Below are 15,441 nucleotides of genomic sequence, written 5' to 3'. Positions count from 1 at the left end.
GCTTCGGCTGTTTAAACGGAAGCCCAGGCCCGAAGACTAATGTGTACATTTTCAAACTTGATAGGGTCTACATATAATTACATAAAAATTCAGGGGAGGTATGTCTAATTTAACTTGTAATTTGTCACAAATATTTATTAACAAGCAAAATAGTTAATTCAGTCACGTACATAAACATTGAAAGACACGGGGGGGCGTCGGCCGCACGTGCGGAGTGTCGCGTTCGCACGTGCCGCCCCCACTCCCTCTCATACTCACTGCCCTTCTACTTCGAGCATCTATTTTGTTTCTCTCTCTAAACCATTTCCACTCACTCTTCTCCGTTCACACTAGTACTGACTGCCACACTTTCACATATACGTATACGACAGATACATACATACGGAATTCTAGAGAGAGAAAGGTGACGACAGGGCTCCTTTAATTTGCTGGTGCGATTGCATAACTTTACAGCTCAACTCTCAATTTCCCTGTCTCCTCTACTTTCTTTCTCTCTCTATTAGTTGAGCTGGAATTGCACAGATCAAATCTGCTTCTACTGGCTACTGATGTTTTGCCCCTTCCAGGTATTTTTTTTTTATTTTTTTTTCGGTCCGTAATTGTAGTCACATTCGCCGGAAAATAGTTCAGTAGTCGAAGGTGTAAGATGCTTAGTAGTTAGTACCTTGAGCTTCTGAATGTTATACGTTGTTTTGGTTTTTCGATGATGCGTTTTTTTTTTCGGTTTGAATTGGGGGAAGTTTTGATTAAATGCGTGTATCTCAGCGTGTGTGTGTGTGTGTGTGTGTGTGTGTTGTTAGAGTTCGTGAGTGATTGAGTTCTGATTCCATGTGAATTGGCACTTGGATTCTCTTCAATTGGATGGGCATACTGCTTACGATACTTATTTCGTTCATTTATTGGCATAGAGTTGCGTGTTTTCCTCATAGACGATTTATTGCCGATGATGAAATATCTACTGTTGTAATGTAGCTGTACTTTTAGTATCAAAGATGAATTTATTGATATAACCATCTAGAAGAAATAGAAGGGGAACCAGTACTGTATAATGCTAAAGTCTTAACCAGTCATCATGCAAAGTTCAATTAGTTTGATTTTTTTCAATTCATGTTGTTGTTGTTGTATAACGGTTTATTGATTGTTCTATTCTAAGAAATTAGGAGAGATGTTGGTATGGAATGTGATATTTCAACCTCCAAAAGCCTGTGTTATTTTAATTGTAAGCAGTCCGATTGGCAGATTAACAAAGCTCCAGTAGATCAGATGCATTACTTAAACATCTGAATTCTAATTTAGCAAGAGATTTCCGAAGCTATTTTAAAAGAACCTTCTGTGTATTGCAAGTTGACCGTTTTGTGCCTCTTGGTCGTTCTCAAATTATTTTGTGCTGTTTTTTGCGCACTTCCACTTGACATTTTGATGGCACAAATCAAACCTGCTTCTTGTTAAAAACCGGGGTAAGGATGCCACATGAATTGAGTAATATCTCTAATATGTGTCAATGAGCTTTCGACACCCCATTCAACGTTAACAAATAAAGAGTTGTAAAAGAAAGACCAGTGAATAGTTTTATCTATGGTTTATGAGAATTTGGTTTAGCTGTAACTCAGACATAAATTTTAGTTGGTGGTTGAATTTTTGCTTGAATTGCTTGAATAATACTTGAAATATTATTCTCAAGTATTTAAGCATCTTTTCTTACATTAGGGCATCGGCATGCTGCATTATCAATACTATCAGAGAAAGAAACAGCTGGAGTTACTTCCTGCAAGTTCTCATTTCTCTTCATTATTTTTGTGAACTTACGTCATAAATTTATTTTGCAGGTTTTTGTAACTCCTGAAGTGGTTGCTTTATGGCTTGATCAACTTAATTGCTGCATGTCCAGTGGAAGCATTTTATAGCTTAAAGCATCTGATGATTTGTGTTACTCTTATTATGCTTGACGTAAGCCACAATGGGAAGTTTCTCAGTGTATTATCAGCAGCGGATTTTATGCATCCTGCTACTTTACTTTCTAGCAAAAGAAACTGAAGCTCTGAGTCCTGATGGTATGCTGTTTAACTTATTGTTTAGTTTCAATTCAATTTCTTTAGCACTTTAATATCGTTGGGGGAGTAGACTCTGATGAATTAAATGGTCCGATTCTTCCAACAGTCTGCTAATGATATTCACTGAACACTACATCTATATAAACACAAAACGCAACAATGAAAATATTGCAATGTGTTCATTGTTCACAATTGTCTCCTATCAAGTGAACTAAGCATCTATGCTATGTAATATAGCCTGGTCAGAATTTTACCCTCAAATACTTTTTATTTAATTATTTTTTCAACTTTAAGATGGCTTGCATGGTCGTAGCAACTAATGACATACCATTGGTTTTCTAATATATGCAAAATAGCCAAAGAAGTGGCAATCTCCTAGTTCTGGTGTATGATCCTAGAAGCATCTTCTATTGAAGTAGGAATGCTTATGCTTTAGTTTTGATATGCAGGTCAAGCTCTTGTAAACTTTAGGACAGCCATAACTAATTCGGATGGAGTCCTGCTTCAGTGGAGACCAGAAGATGAGGATCCATGTGGATGGAAAGGAGTGAAATGTGACTTCAAGTCGAAAAGAGTTACAGCCTTGTAAGTTCCTTGATATTTAAGGATGTCAGAAAGTCTTACTGAATTCATATATTACCCTTCTATTACGTGATCTTAAATTCGGGTATTATAATGAGTTTCTTTTTTTTCCTGAAACTTTCCCCCTTATTTTTGAAGTGGTTCATCGTATCTTTGCCTTTCCGGATTCTGGTCATTGGTTTTTAATTCATCTGAATATTTATTATATTCCAGAAAGCACAGTGATATTTTCAGTGTCTCTTTGTTGAGCATCGATTCTAGTTATTATATTGAACTAACAACTGTTAAAGTTAAGTTGTTTTCAAAATGACAATTCTTCTTGACCTCTTTTTTCTTTCGAATTAAGTGAGAGTATGCGAACAATTTGTCTTTTTCTTGCTTTTCAGCAGGTTTTAATTTTTTTTTTTTTTACCTGTGTGGTAATGTTATGAATATAAGTTGATATTCAGTCTAATATAAGGTGCATTTATGCACAAGTTTACTACTAAATGTGATTGGTATACTTTATGGGTGCAGGAGCCTCCCTAACCACAAGTTGGGTGGGCCTATATCACCAGATATCGGGAAGCTCGAAAGCCTGCAATTTCTGTATGATTAATTTTCTTCTCATTCTTTGGCATTTTATCACACTTCTTGCTGATCCCGAGATACACTTTTTGTTTGTAGAGCTCTTCATGACAACAATTTATATGGGGCAATCCCTCCAGAAATGGGGAACTGTACGCAGTTGCAATCAGTGTAAGTAGATAAAGTGGCCCATTTTGAAGTTTTATAACATTCGTAAAATTGCTAGCTTAAGTTCCAAGTTTAAATTCAGTTGACATAATTATTGGATGTTATTTCGACTTTGAGGTATTGAGATATGATCTGTAGCGATCTCTTTGTCTCTACTGAAGGATTTAGAGCAAAATTATTTCATGCATAAATTTCTTGCTACGGTGGAGACTAAAAGTTCTCTAATTCTATGATTGAAGCTTGAATTTTAATAAGAAAAAGGAAAAAAAGTGTTAAAATAATACGCAAACTACTTTAATCTCTATAGAGGAAAATACTTTCTATGCACTATAATCCAAGGAACAAATATGGCCTAAGCATTGGATATTATGTGCAGTTCGAGAGTGCTTCAATATGTCCTAAGTATTACCCCGTACATATAATACCTCAGTCCAAACTTTCTAATTGTTTCAGTGTTGACTGTTGTCATTAGTAGAGTGAAAGATAAACAAATTTCTCAGAAAGTGCAAAAGTCGAGTCAGCTTGATGATGGCAGTGTTGCTATGACAGTCTCTTCTACAATTTCATTGAACATTAATTTTCTGTTGGTTGTGAACAAATCTGAATTGAAGACTTGAAGTATGATCAAAGACTTGTGATGATAGAGGCAAACATAAAAGTTTAAGATATGAATTCTTGGTTTCCATTATTACAGATTTTTGCAGGGTAACTACTTAAGTGGGTCCATTCCGATTGAACTGGGAAACCTTCCTCAGCTAGAAAATCTGTAAGTATTTTACTGAAATTTCAGAATTATCAAGTTCGTCCATATGGGACGGAACTATTGTATCCTACACAGGGAACACAGATCTCTGACAACGAACAATCGTTTCCTAAAAGACACTAAGACAACATGGAGTTCTGACAAAAATGATTATCTCACTCAGTGTCTAATTCATATAGAATTCCAAGAATGAGGGATTGATTATTATGCGTAAGCGTAACCCAAGAAAAAAACTCTTTAAAGCTGTTGTGCTACTGAATATAATAATATAATATCAGACCTAAGCAAATGCACATATTGAAAGGTTACTAAACTCCTCTCAAAGTTAACATTCTACTCCTACGCTGCATTTTCAGAGATCTTTCAAGCAACTCTCTCAGTGGAAGCATTCCTGCTTCACTTGGAAAGTTAAGCAAACTCTCAAGCTTGTGAGTGATCTGTTAGTTCACAAAGTTGTATTAGTCATATATTATTTTCTTTGTTCTAATTCAGTATCTTTTATGATGTTTGAAGCAATGTATCAACAAATTTTCTGGTGGGACAAATACCCTCTGATGGTGTTCTTGCAAACTTTCAAAGTGATTCGTAAGTGATAAATTTTTCTGGATGTGCTCAATGTGGTTCCCATGCTTATTGTTTCCTGCTACTTATATCGTCACATATTTAGCTTCTTCCCCCTCCTGTTTGACTAAGTGAACTATTATTTTAAATTTTTAACATTTGGAATAATAATAAAACTAATAAGATTAATAGAAAACAAGAAAGCAAAGGAGTATGATAATTTTACTTTTATGCCGCTTCTTGAACTTTAACCTCAAACGAAATGGAAAGAAAAGTTTAATGTTCTCCATGTCATTCACTCGTTTTTCTCTCTTTTTAGATTCCTTTACTGTTGATTTCTGTAGTGATGCACCAAACCTACCAAGCTGAAATAGGAGCGGATATCTTTTAGAGAAGTGAATATAGTTTTCCAGACTACGAGGTCTAAAGCAAGTCAATTCTAAATAAGTAAGAGTTGTTGGAAGTGTTAATTTTCTATGCAATAACCACTATCACTATGGCATATTGTGCACAGCTCATATAGGTATTAACAACTGTTTTTTTCCTTCTGTTCTGGTCCTAGTTAAGGTCCTTTTCTTTTTTCCTTCATTTCTCTGTTATACTTCAGTTGCTACTTTACGTTTCTGATGTTATGCTCCTCTCTGCAGCTTTCTTGGCAACCGTGAGTTGTGTGGTAAGCAGATTCAGGTATGCAAGAATAGTGGTGGTTCTTCGGCATTTTCTCAGCCTACTGATTCAGGTATAATGTTTGTGTTGTAGGCATTTCCTCAGCCTACTTGGCCAAATTGAATTGAATATCATAGTCAAGACCTGAAAACTTATAACCTCCAAATTGTCTGATAAGCTTAAACTTATGAAACAGTCATAAATCTGAGTTAAAAATTGCGAACATGAAAATCTTTCCTGAATCACTTTTTGTACATTCAATATGAATTCTTGTCAACTCAAATCTCACTATTTGTAGAATTTAGCAAATGCTGAGATATAAATTCCTAATGTAGTCTGTAGGTGATTTAAACTGGATTTTAAGCACCTTACATGTACCTTTCTATCCTACATTCTTTGTCTTGCAAATATTGAGTATGCAGATAACTTTCAGTACCCAAATGTTAGAGTCTGATGTAAAGCATAAACCTAATTAGAAACTATATTATGTCCTTTTGATTGCTTTGTCCTTCCGGAATAGCATTTGACCTTGGGTTTTTTTTCGTGTTTTAGACCTATCCCAGGCCAAGAAAAATAATTCAGGTAGGCTTCTTGTAAGTGCGCTGGCCACAGTGGGTGTGTTGCTTCTGGTTGCGCTTATGTGTTTCTGGGGCTGTTACATGTATAAGAGGCTTGATAAAACTGATGACAAAGGCCTTGCTGTGGATGTCAGTGGAGGTACAGCTCTGACACCTTTGCATGAAAAATTATATCGGCAGTTTGTTCTTCCTCTTATTTTCCACAGAAAAAAAAAGAAAAAGAAAAAGAAAAAATCAGATCGGATCGGATCTCCTTGTTACTTTTTTTTTTTAATAATAATAATAAGCACAATGTTTCTATGTCTAAATCTTGCATCAGGGGCCTCGGTTGTAATGTTCCATGGGGACCTGCCCTACTCTTCAAAGGATATCATAAAAAAGTTGGAGAATCTAAATGAAGAGCATGTAATTGGCGCGGGAGGCTTTGGAACAGTGTACAAGCTTGCAATGGATGATGGCAATGTATTTGCCTTGAAAAGGATAGTGAAGGTAAATGAGGGTTTTGATCGTTTTTTTGAAAGGGAGCTTGAAATTCTTGGAAGCATCAAACACAAATACCTGGTGAACCTTCGAGGTTATTGCAACTCCCCGACATCCAAATTGTTAATATATGATTTCCTATCAGGAGGCAGCTTGGATGAAGCTCTTCATGGTTTGACTTCATTCATTTTAATATTTAAACCCCAATTATGATTTCAATTAAATTTTCAGGAATCGAAATACTCAGCCTTCGAGCGTACTTTTTTTCCTTTTGATGTTGGGACCCTACTGTACCATCTATGCTAGTATCAGTAAAGTTTTATTTTGCAATACATTTACGCTATCTATATATCTCAATGCAGAGAGAGGTGAACAACTAGATTGGGAGGCTCGTTTAAATATTATCATGGGAGCTGCAAAAGGCCTCACATATCTGCATCATGATTGTTCCCCTCGAATTATTCACCGTGATATCAAGTCAAGCAACATTTTGCTTGATGCAAATTTCGATGCTCGAGTGTCTGATTTCGGACTGGCCAAATTATTGGAGGATGAGGAATCCCACATCACAACAATTGTTGCTGGCACATTTGGATATCTGGCTCCTGGTAAGTACAGTAACTAACTAGTTTTTTGTTCTTAGCTTGTTTCTTCTCTCCCTCTCTCTTAAATACGAGATTTACGGATATTTGATGCATTCTTCAACAATGTTTTAATTGAACAGAGTATATGCAGAGTGGAAGAGCTACGGAAAAAACTGATGTTTATAGTTTTGGTGTTCTGGTGCTCGAGATTTTGAGTGGAAAACGGCCTACTGATGCATCCTTCATCGAGAAGGGACTCAACATTGTTGGATGGGTATGTTTCTCTCCTCCTCAATATGGGTTTATGAGCTTTTAGTGGCTAAGAATGTGCAATTTACTCATTAATAAAAGTTTTACTGCTTTACTGAATATCGATAAAATGTTCTATCATCTTATGAGAAAACCCTAAAAATGAAAATCCTTGCCGCATGACGAATGTGTTCTTTCTTTCTGCTGTAGATTGGGGTTTTTTTCCTTACTTTTAGGCTTTTTGAGCTGCTGCAAATTTTATGTAGCCGGCCACTCATTCTGCATTCCCTTGCAAAACTTGGTCAAGTTTCAATATGACAAAAATCTTGACCATTCTGAATTTAGCGAAGATAATCTCCCAGGTGTATAATTAAAGCTGAAAATAGTATATGTACTTTGTGATTGTTTTGCAAGAAATAAAATCTAATTTCATATTATTGAATTTACTCTCAATAAGCTTTGTATTACATCCTCTCTTCATACCATCAAATCTATCTTCCACATTGCAGTTAAACTATCTAGTTTCAGAAACTAGACAACGAGAAATAGTCGATCCTCACTGTGAAGGAGTTCAAACAGAAAGCCTTGACTCCCTACTTTCAATAGCCATCCAATGCGTTTCTTCAATTCCCGAGGATCGCCCCACCATGCACAGGGTGGTTCAAATACTCGAATCCGAGGTCACCACCCCATGCCCTAGTGATTTCTACGATTCCAACTCTGATTAAAGATGCTTAACCATGGTTACAAAGTGGGGTCCACCAACTCTATCATCCACTCCATTGAGGGGCCAAGTGCAGACCATGGTAACAGAGTGGGGCCCGACTTTTATTTCTTCATTCTTTCTCCTCAACGTAAAAGCAAAAGGTTCCTCAGTTAGCTCTGCTGCATCAGGTTTTTTTCTTTCTCCATGTAAATGACATTTTTGGTCTGTCTTTTGATCTTTGCCGTTGAATCGACTTTATATGAAGTTGTTCAAATTTGTCGGTTTCTCTGCATAGTTAATGATTCTTGTTACTCCACTACATTTTTTTGTATAATATTTCCATCTCTAGTTGTTGCTATACTACAGACTTTTCGATCAGTTTGTAGGAAAATATTCATATGCAGATATCAATTGTTGGATTATCATCAAATATAGTTGTAGTTGAAAAGTAGAATGATGATTTTTTATTTTTATTTTTAAATAAATTTTTAATTACAGACAAAATCGAGCTGAAATGTCCTGTTTTGTACACGAATTGTGCAGAAATCACAATCTTGAAATTTCTAAAGTTTTTATTATATAATCCTCGATATAGTATCTATAGTAGAACCTTGAAAAATTGATACTCGATAAATTAATTACCTCGCTTAAATAATAATTTCTTCCGGTCCCGACTTGGTAAAAATGTACTAAATCATTAGTTCGATAATTTAGTAGTTTGCAAAATTAATAAAAAATATTAGTCATGGTTGTATTAATTTATCAGATATAAAAGTTAAATTACTGATTTTCAACATGATCTCCTCCATTAATTATGGAGATAAGAAAGTAAATTGGCACAAATAAAATTTCTAGTGTTAACAAGTATATCTAACCTCTCTGTACATCAATTTAAATGCATAAAATCATACTGAAAATCTTTCCATCTGTACCAGAAAAAAGTCCTGTTTTTTCACAAATTGACAAATTGAACTAAACCCACCGTAAATAAATTAATTAATCGACGCGTTTCGTTTCCGGTATATCGATTTCAACACACCCCCGGTATATCAATTTCAACACGCCCCCGGTATATCGATTTCAACACGCCCCCGGTATATCAATTTCAACACGTCCAAATTCGACAAGTAATACCTGCCTCATTAGCTAATGGGATGAGCTCGATATTAAATTTTGTACCCGTTATTGATTATGCGACAAGAACGATTTTACGAATATATCCCCCGTACCTACCCCGCCTCACACACACGCGCGCGCGCGCGCGCACACACACACACACACTTTAATTGCTATTTATGCGACGATATCTTTTACATTAACCACAATTAAATGGAAAAAGAAACCGAAATCACAGCTAGCCCTAAAAAACTCCTATATAAAGGCCTTTCACCAAAACCCGAAATGAACAAACCAACCTATGGGGAGCACAAAAAGAACCCTACAATCAGGTCTTGTTCATGGCATCTCATCCATCCAATTTTCTTTTTCGGGATTCTTCGATGATATGCCATGAACAGCGATCCGTTTGTAGGAACGTTCTAGAAGATTCTTCCGCAAAATTCCTACAAGCAAATTACAAGGTTACTGCAATCCGATCGTGTTCATGGCATCTCACCACTTAATAAAGTCCTCTCTTTTTTTTGTTCTTTCCACAAGAATGCTAGTGGTGATATGTCATGAACATCGATCAGTTTGCAGGAATTTTCAAACGAGGCGCGGTTCATTTATGCGATCTTTGTTTTCTTTACACCTCCCTTTTTCGTTTCGATTTCTTAGACATAAAAGATAACAACTTCACAAAAAAAGATTATGATGTTTCAGATCCCTAATCAACTATGTTAAGAACTTGAAGATTTTCGCACAATTCTTCTGTTCCATCTTATCTGCAACACTAAAATTCCAATAATGCATTAATTACTACTTTTTTCGATTTTGCACTCATTACTCATAAATTATTTCAAATTTTGATTCTCACACATAAAAGAAATAGTTAGTGGAGGATCGAATTAGTCGGAAGGGCATTTTAGTCATATTGCATATATTTTTCCTAAGATCCATGTTTATTTATCATCTTTCTTAATAGGTGTGCCGAAACCTTAAACGACACTTAATTTAATAATTGTCCTAAGCAAGGGGCATAAAAGTAAATATCATTACCAACACATCATTAACCAATCAATTTACATATAGGCCGAAATATATTTCCGGTACGAAGAAAAAACGTGCATCTGCATTTTCATATCGAAACAAAACAAACACACACACCAATAACACCAAATTATCGCGAGGAGCAATTAATTATAATTCCCACGTTGTATAAATGTAATGCACAAAAAACTCACCACAATGAGAGACAAAACAACACTAGAAAATCTTATTTACGGTGAAGATCCGATTTAAGATTCCTCTTCGGATAATTTGCTTGTCGGAAATTTGTCTACCTTCTCTACATAAGCAGAGGGAAACCATCCAGCTCTACCTTCGCATTCCCCTTCGGACCATCCATTTAAATCCGCCTATAGGGAGCAAATAGTAAATGGAAATCTACAAATTTAATAAATCAAGGGCATTTCGGTCTTTTGGAAATTGCCCGTAATACCATTATTATTTACCTGTCGAACAACGACGTAATCATCCATTTCAAGACTTAGCTCACCATCCGCTTGAGCATCAAACGGGTGTATCACCTAAAAATAAATATTAAAATTAATTATAAAAAAAACAAAAAGAAAAAAAAAACGAAAAAGAAAATCACCTTTGCAATAAAGTAGATGTCACTTTTATGCTCATCGTCTTGACCAGCCGATCGATTCGAAACAATTTCATTATTAAGAGATGGAATATTATCGTCTCTTGGTGGAATTTCCGATTGCAATGAAGATTCTTCCATTTGCTCCTCCATAATCATCTAACAGTAAATATTATTAATGTTATAAACAACGAAAAACAAAATATAACAATAACCAAAAATTTATCCACTTAAACGAAAAAAGAATATTCCTATTCAATATATATATACGAAAAACCTCGGAATGAAGCTTCTCCAAAATAGCAATAATATTTTGATGATAAGATCTCTCAGCATCCACCTGTGAGCAAAACTCTTATGTAAAATCCCATATTGCACAAAAAAAGAAAATCGAAAGCAAACTAATAATAATTAATACGACTTAAACGAAATATATATATTCTAGAAAGTTGATACCATGGTAAGAAGCTTCCGGAAGGTCGTCTCTTGTTGCTGATCCTCAACAGACAACATAGCAGCAGTAGCTTCTCTTCCGAGGGACAACATCGAAGATTTAAGCTCGTTTAATTTTTTTTCGGCATTTCTAATTTTTGAGGCATTTTCAGCGGAAGATTCTCGGGATTTTGATTGTCTTCTTATTACTTCAGCTGCCTAAATATAGAGTTTTAAAAAAAGTCTTTTAGGATGAACGAGTAAATTAAAATTCCAAAAAAATGGTGTTTATTAAAATATGCGAACCTGAACTTCAAACTCCTGACGCATTTTGTCGTAACGGTGCGTGAGATGACGAGCATCTTCTAGAGGAGCACCGCTAATTTGCGCACGAAGTGGCTCAGAAACCTACACAAAGTTTATTCGGAAATTGGAACGTAAATTTTCGAATTCCGCTGATTTTGATTTTAATTAACGTAATTTTTCATTCCGAATTCCGATTTTTCTGATATTTTTGGAACAAAATTGGAATACATATTAGATTTCAATTTCCAATTCGATTTTAGTTTTAGAAAATATTTCCAAAAATTCATTTTTTTTTCCTTCGGGACATTACACTTATAATATCAATATTATTGTGCATTTCTAGATTATTGGTGACTAAGAATTCGGTTATTTACCAAACCAAATCGTATATTCAGTTCGGTAAACGGTATGAAATGTCGGCGTACCAAAATTTCGATTTGGTTTTACCGATTTAACATCCCTAAATTTACCTCTGGAGGGGTTATTTCGTAAGATAATAAATACATAGTTGAGGGGTGGCTGTAATTACCCAAACAGGAAGGTGTTTTCGTAATTTGACCATAACTAGGAGGTGGCAGTAATTTGCCCTAAAAATAATTGTATGGAATTTCCGAATTCGGTCGATTCTGATCTGAATAAAACAACATATTTTCAGTTACCTGATAACCAAGAATTCCAAGCATTGTTTCTCTGTGATCTTCCATCGACGCATGTGAGGTACCGAAATCCGAGGCAACTTTAGCAAGTGGAGAATCCGATTCTCGATTTTCAATCCCATACTTGCAACAATCTTCCGCCAACTTTCTAGCTACAAAAATAAAAAGAAAAATTCGAAAAAAATTACTTATACGCCCTTCTTCATCACCATCAAATATCAATATATCGAAATTTCGGGAAGAAAATAATTATACGGACCTATCTCCATTTGTTTTTTGCTTGTGGATAAATAGCCATCGAGCCCGCGAACGATATCCCTCTGGAAATGCTGTGCAACAAAAATCTCCTTAAACGTGACAGCTGAAGTTATATAAGACAACAATCATTAGATTCAAGAAACCACTTGCTACGTCATTTAAAGACATGATTTTTTTTTACGTAAATTTACCTTTGCTGCCCTTGTCGATTTGTACAGAATCTGCAGTTGTTGATGAAGTTCCACGTCAGCTTCGTCGATCATTATACCCCCATGACCTAATTGCCCTAGTTGTCTAAGAATTGCCTGCGAGCGAAGCAATATTTTTCATTCTGTACCGAAAGTTCTGATTTCTGATTTTTTTTTTTTTCGATTTTTTTTTTGGAATACATATTAGATTTTGATTTACGACCCAATTGTAATTTCCGAAAATTCCTAATTTTTTTTCAAAAAGAACAGTTTTGATATCAATATTATTACGTATTTTGCATTACATAAGACCAAATTTTCTGAATTTTCTGAATTCCTTCGATTTTCGACTCAAATTTCTGATTTTGGAACAAGTTTTTTCTTTTGAATTTTCGACTTTTTCTATTTCTTGGAACGGAATTGGAAATAGTTTTTCACTTCCGAAAAAAAAGGAATTATTCCGAAAGTGCTAATTTTGATACGAAAACGGTTAACCGAAGTTGCTATCTCCAAACCATAGAACTAATTAACAACACCCTAAATATATTATATACATACATCAACTTCAAACACTATTTACCCTATTTGCCACTAACAAATTATCTTCACAAAAAAATATGATCCAACCCAAGATTCCAACTTTATCTCTATTTTTTTAACTACTGTTAAACCTCTATAAATTAATACAGTCGGGACTAGCAAACTTCTGTTAATTTAGCGAAATATTAAATTATCGAACTAATAACTTATTAGGTTTTTACCGAGTCGGAATCAGAAAAAAACTATTATTTAAACGAAGTTATTAATTTAACCGTAGTGTGTGTATGAACATGAAAACTGAAAGAAAGCAACTGATACCTGTTGCTGCCGAGCCACTTGCTCTCTTAATTTACTAGCTTGCTTCTTTATAGCCTCCATTTTCGCTAAACAAGCTTCTGCAACAACTGCCCAGAAAAAGGAAAAAGAAAATCAAGAAACCCCACAAAAACACACACACATAAAGGGGGTTTTGATACACTGTTCGATAAATCGATTAATAGAAGGAGGATTTAAAATGGGTTGTTATTAGTTGGAATTCTTGAAATATAGAAAAGTATACAAGTATATGTGTGTGTGTGTGGGCAAAGTGTCGGTGAAAGTGGGAATATAAATTTATTTATGGGCGGAATTTTTGGTGAAGAAAAAGGTTGTCTTTTTTAATCTTTACGGCTGTATCTAAAAGTTTGTTCTATTTTGTTCTCTAAGATTGTGCCACGTGGACAGAAATGATTTTTGGATAAATTCCCGTTTTTCCCCTTGTACATTGGCTCAATATCACTTTACCCCCTTCTACTCTCGATTGCATCGATTTGCCCCGATGTAATTGAAAAATTGTTCCAATGTGGCCCTCGCCGTTAGTTTTCAGACCTTTGACCTTAACACCATTTTGGTCTTAGGTCGTAAAATTACAAAATAAAAAAAAAACAGACTCTCAGTTTTAAATAATTATAAAAAAAAATTAAAAAAATAAAAATAACAGGACCGGGAGAAACTATTATTTAATCGAGACAATTAATTTATCGAGGTTCTACTGGAAATTAATTACCTATATTGATTGATTGATTATCTGATCGATGCATGCATTTTTTTTCGTTTTGTATTTTTTGGTCTTGTGTATGTACTAGAATGGTATGAGAAACACACGGGTGGGTATTTTGCCGAGCCGTGTTGTCATGATGGAAAATATGCAACAGTTGCCGTAGGAGATTCTGATTATTGCATTCCCGGATCTGGATGTTGGCGAGCAACGCATGCTACACTACAAAGCCGGCGGTATGGACCCTTACGTAATTATGACAATAAGGAGGGGGTTGTTCAATATTTTACCGTTTTAATGGTTCGTTAGGTTCTAATATTGGACTTGATTTTCGTTCGTTTTTGTTATTTAATTTAGTGACGGAATTATTATTAATTTGATCATTTCTTTTACTAGTTTAGTGGCAACTAATACCGCCTCATTCAGGCTTATGCTATGCTACACCCGATAATTTTTTTTTTCTGCAATTAGACCTTACCACAGGCGGTGGTCGTAATTTACCAAAAAAAATAGATTTCCAGATGTTTTAAGGTAATAAGTCTCAATTTTTCTTTTTTGTTTTTTTTTTTCCCCAACGGGCTATAATATAAATTCCAGAAAACTGAGTCAACTCAAAGAAACCACAAAAATAAAAAATGAGCCCACATCAATTGGGCCATCAGAATAAAAACACAGGCCCATCAATTTCACAATGCTTCTTATTTAGTTTGGACTCTATTGTTGGCCCAGAAAAAAAAAGAGATAATAATAATAATAATAATAATAATAATAATAATAATAATAATAATAATAATAATAATAATAATAATAATAATAATAATAATAATAATAATAATAATAATAATAATAATAATAATAATAATAATAATAATAATAATAATAATAATAATAATAATAATAATAATAATAATAATAATAATAATAATAATAATAATAAATTGTAAATTAATTAGAAAAAAGAATTATCATTTAATTATGAAAAAGTGGTGTTCTTCAGCTTTCATCATTTCTTTCCTAGTTCAGTGGGCAATTTGCCCCCCCCCCCCCCCCCCCCCCCCCCCCCCCCCCCACACAAATATTCACAATATTCTCTAATAATTTGTCTTTTTCATTAACTACATGATTTTTATTATTGTGCCAGCTGGCATCCTTATCCATTACTCCATTTTTACAAGTTACGACAACTATTAGTGCTGCCACAATTCTTGTCCAAATTGTTGCAAGTTGATGCAAATATTATTCTATTTTACACAAAGAGCAAAATCTCGTCTTCATAGGCCCTATTGTTTGGCACGAGAAATATTTACGGAGAAATATAAAT

At 34.6% G+C, this 15,441-nt stretch overlaps 2 protein-coding genes across 3 annotated transcripts; one reads left to right on the top strand and one right to left on the bottom strand.

Moving 5' to 3' along the window:
• The first annotated feature begins 160 nt into the window (after nucleotides 1–160).
• LOC105957924 (LRR receptor-like serine/threonine-protein kinase FEI 1) lies at nucleotides 161–8,385 on the top strand. 2 transcript variants are annotated; one of them, XM_088816625.1, is made up of 14 exons: nucleotides 161–566; nucleotides 1,827–2,051; nucleotides 2,501–2,636; nucleotides 3,150–3,221; nucleotides 3,300–3,371; nucleotides 4,063–4,134; nucleotides 4,488–4,559; nucleotides 4,645–4,716; nucleotides 5,340–5,431; nucleotides 5,911–6,075; nucleotides 6,256–6,588; nucleotides 6,779–7,024; nucleotides 7,141–7,274; nucleotides 7,759–8,385. In XM_088816625.1, the coding sequence occupies exons 2-14, from the start codon at nucleotides 1,958–1,960 to the stop codon at nucleotides 7,975–7,977; spliced, it is 1,779 nt and encodes a 592-aa protein (XP_088672751.1). In that variant the 5' UTR covers nucleotides 161–566; nucleotides 1,827–1,957; the 3' UTR covers nucleotides 7,978–8,385. The 2 variants fall into 2 exon arrangements, with proteins under 2 accessions (XP_088672751.1, XP_088672754.1); XM_088816628.1 differs by having other exon boundaries at nucleotides 165–566; nucleotides 6,256–6,510.
• A 1,681-nt stretch (nucleotides 8,386–10,066) lies between these two features.
• On the bottom strand, nucleotides 10,067–13,711 carry LOC105957923 (SH3 domain-containing protein 1). Its single transcript, XM_012981906.2, has 10 exons — nucleotides 13,403–13,711; nucleotides 12,548–12,661; nucleotides 12,358–12,427; nucleotides 12,102–12,250; nucleotides 11,443–11,544; nucleotides 11,161–11,355; nucleotides 10,982–11,044; nucleotides 10,711–10,863; nucleotides 10,568–10,642; nucleotides 10,067–10,471 (listed from the first exon to the last, which is right to left on the bottom strand). The coding sequence occupies exons 1-10, from the start codon at nucleotides 13,460–13,462 to the stop codon at nucleotides 10,352–10,354; spliced, it is 1,101 nt and encodes a 366-aa protein (XP_012837360.2). The 5' UTR covers nucleotides 13,463–13,711; the 3' UTR covers nucleotides 10,067–10,351.
• Nucleotides 13,712–15,441: the final 1,730 nt, after the last annotated feature.

This window comes from Erythranthe guttata, chromosome 1, assembly GCF_056151865.1.
Source record: "Erythranthe guttata isolate IM_541 chromosome 1, IM_541, whole genome shotgun sequence".
Taxonomy (NCBI): domain Eukaryota; kingdom Viridiplantae; phylum Streptophyta; class Magnoliopsida; order Lamiales; family Phrymaceae; genus Erythranthe; species Erythranthe guttata.
The sequence above is the reverse complement of the archived record's forward strand: the minus strand, read 5'-3'. Positions and strand labels throughout refer to the sequence as shown.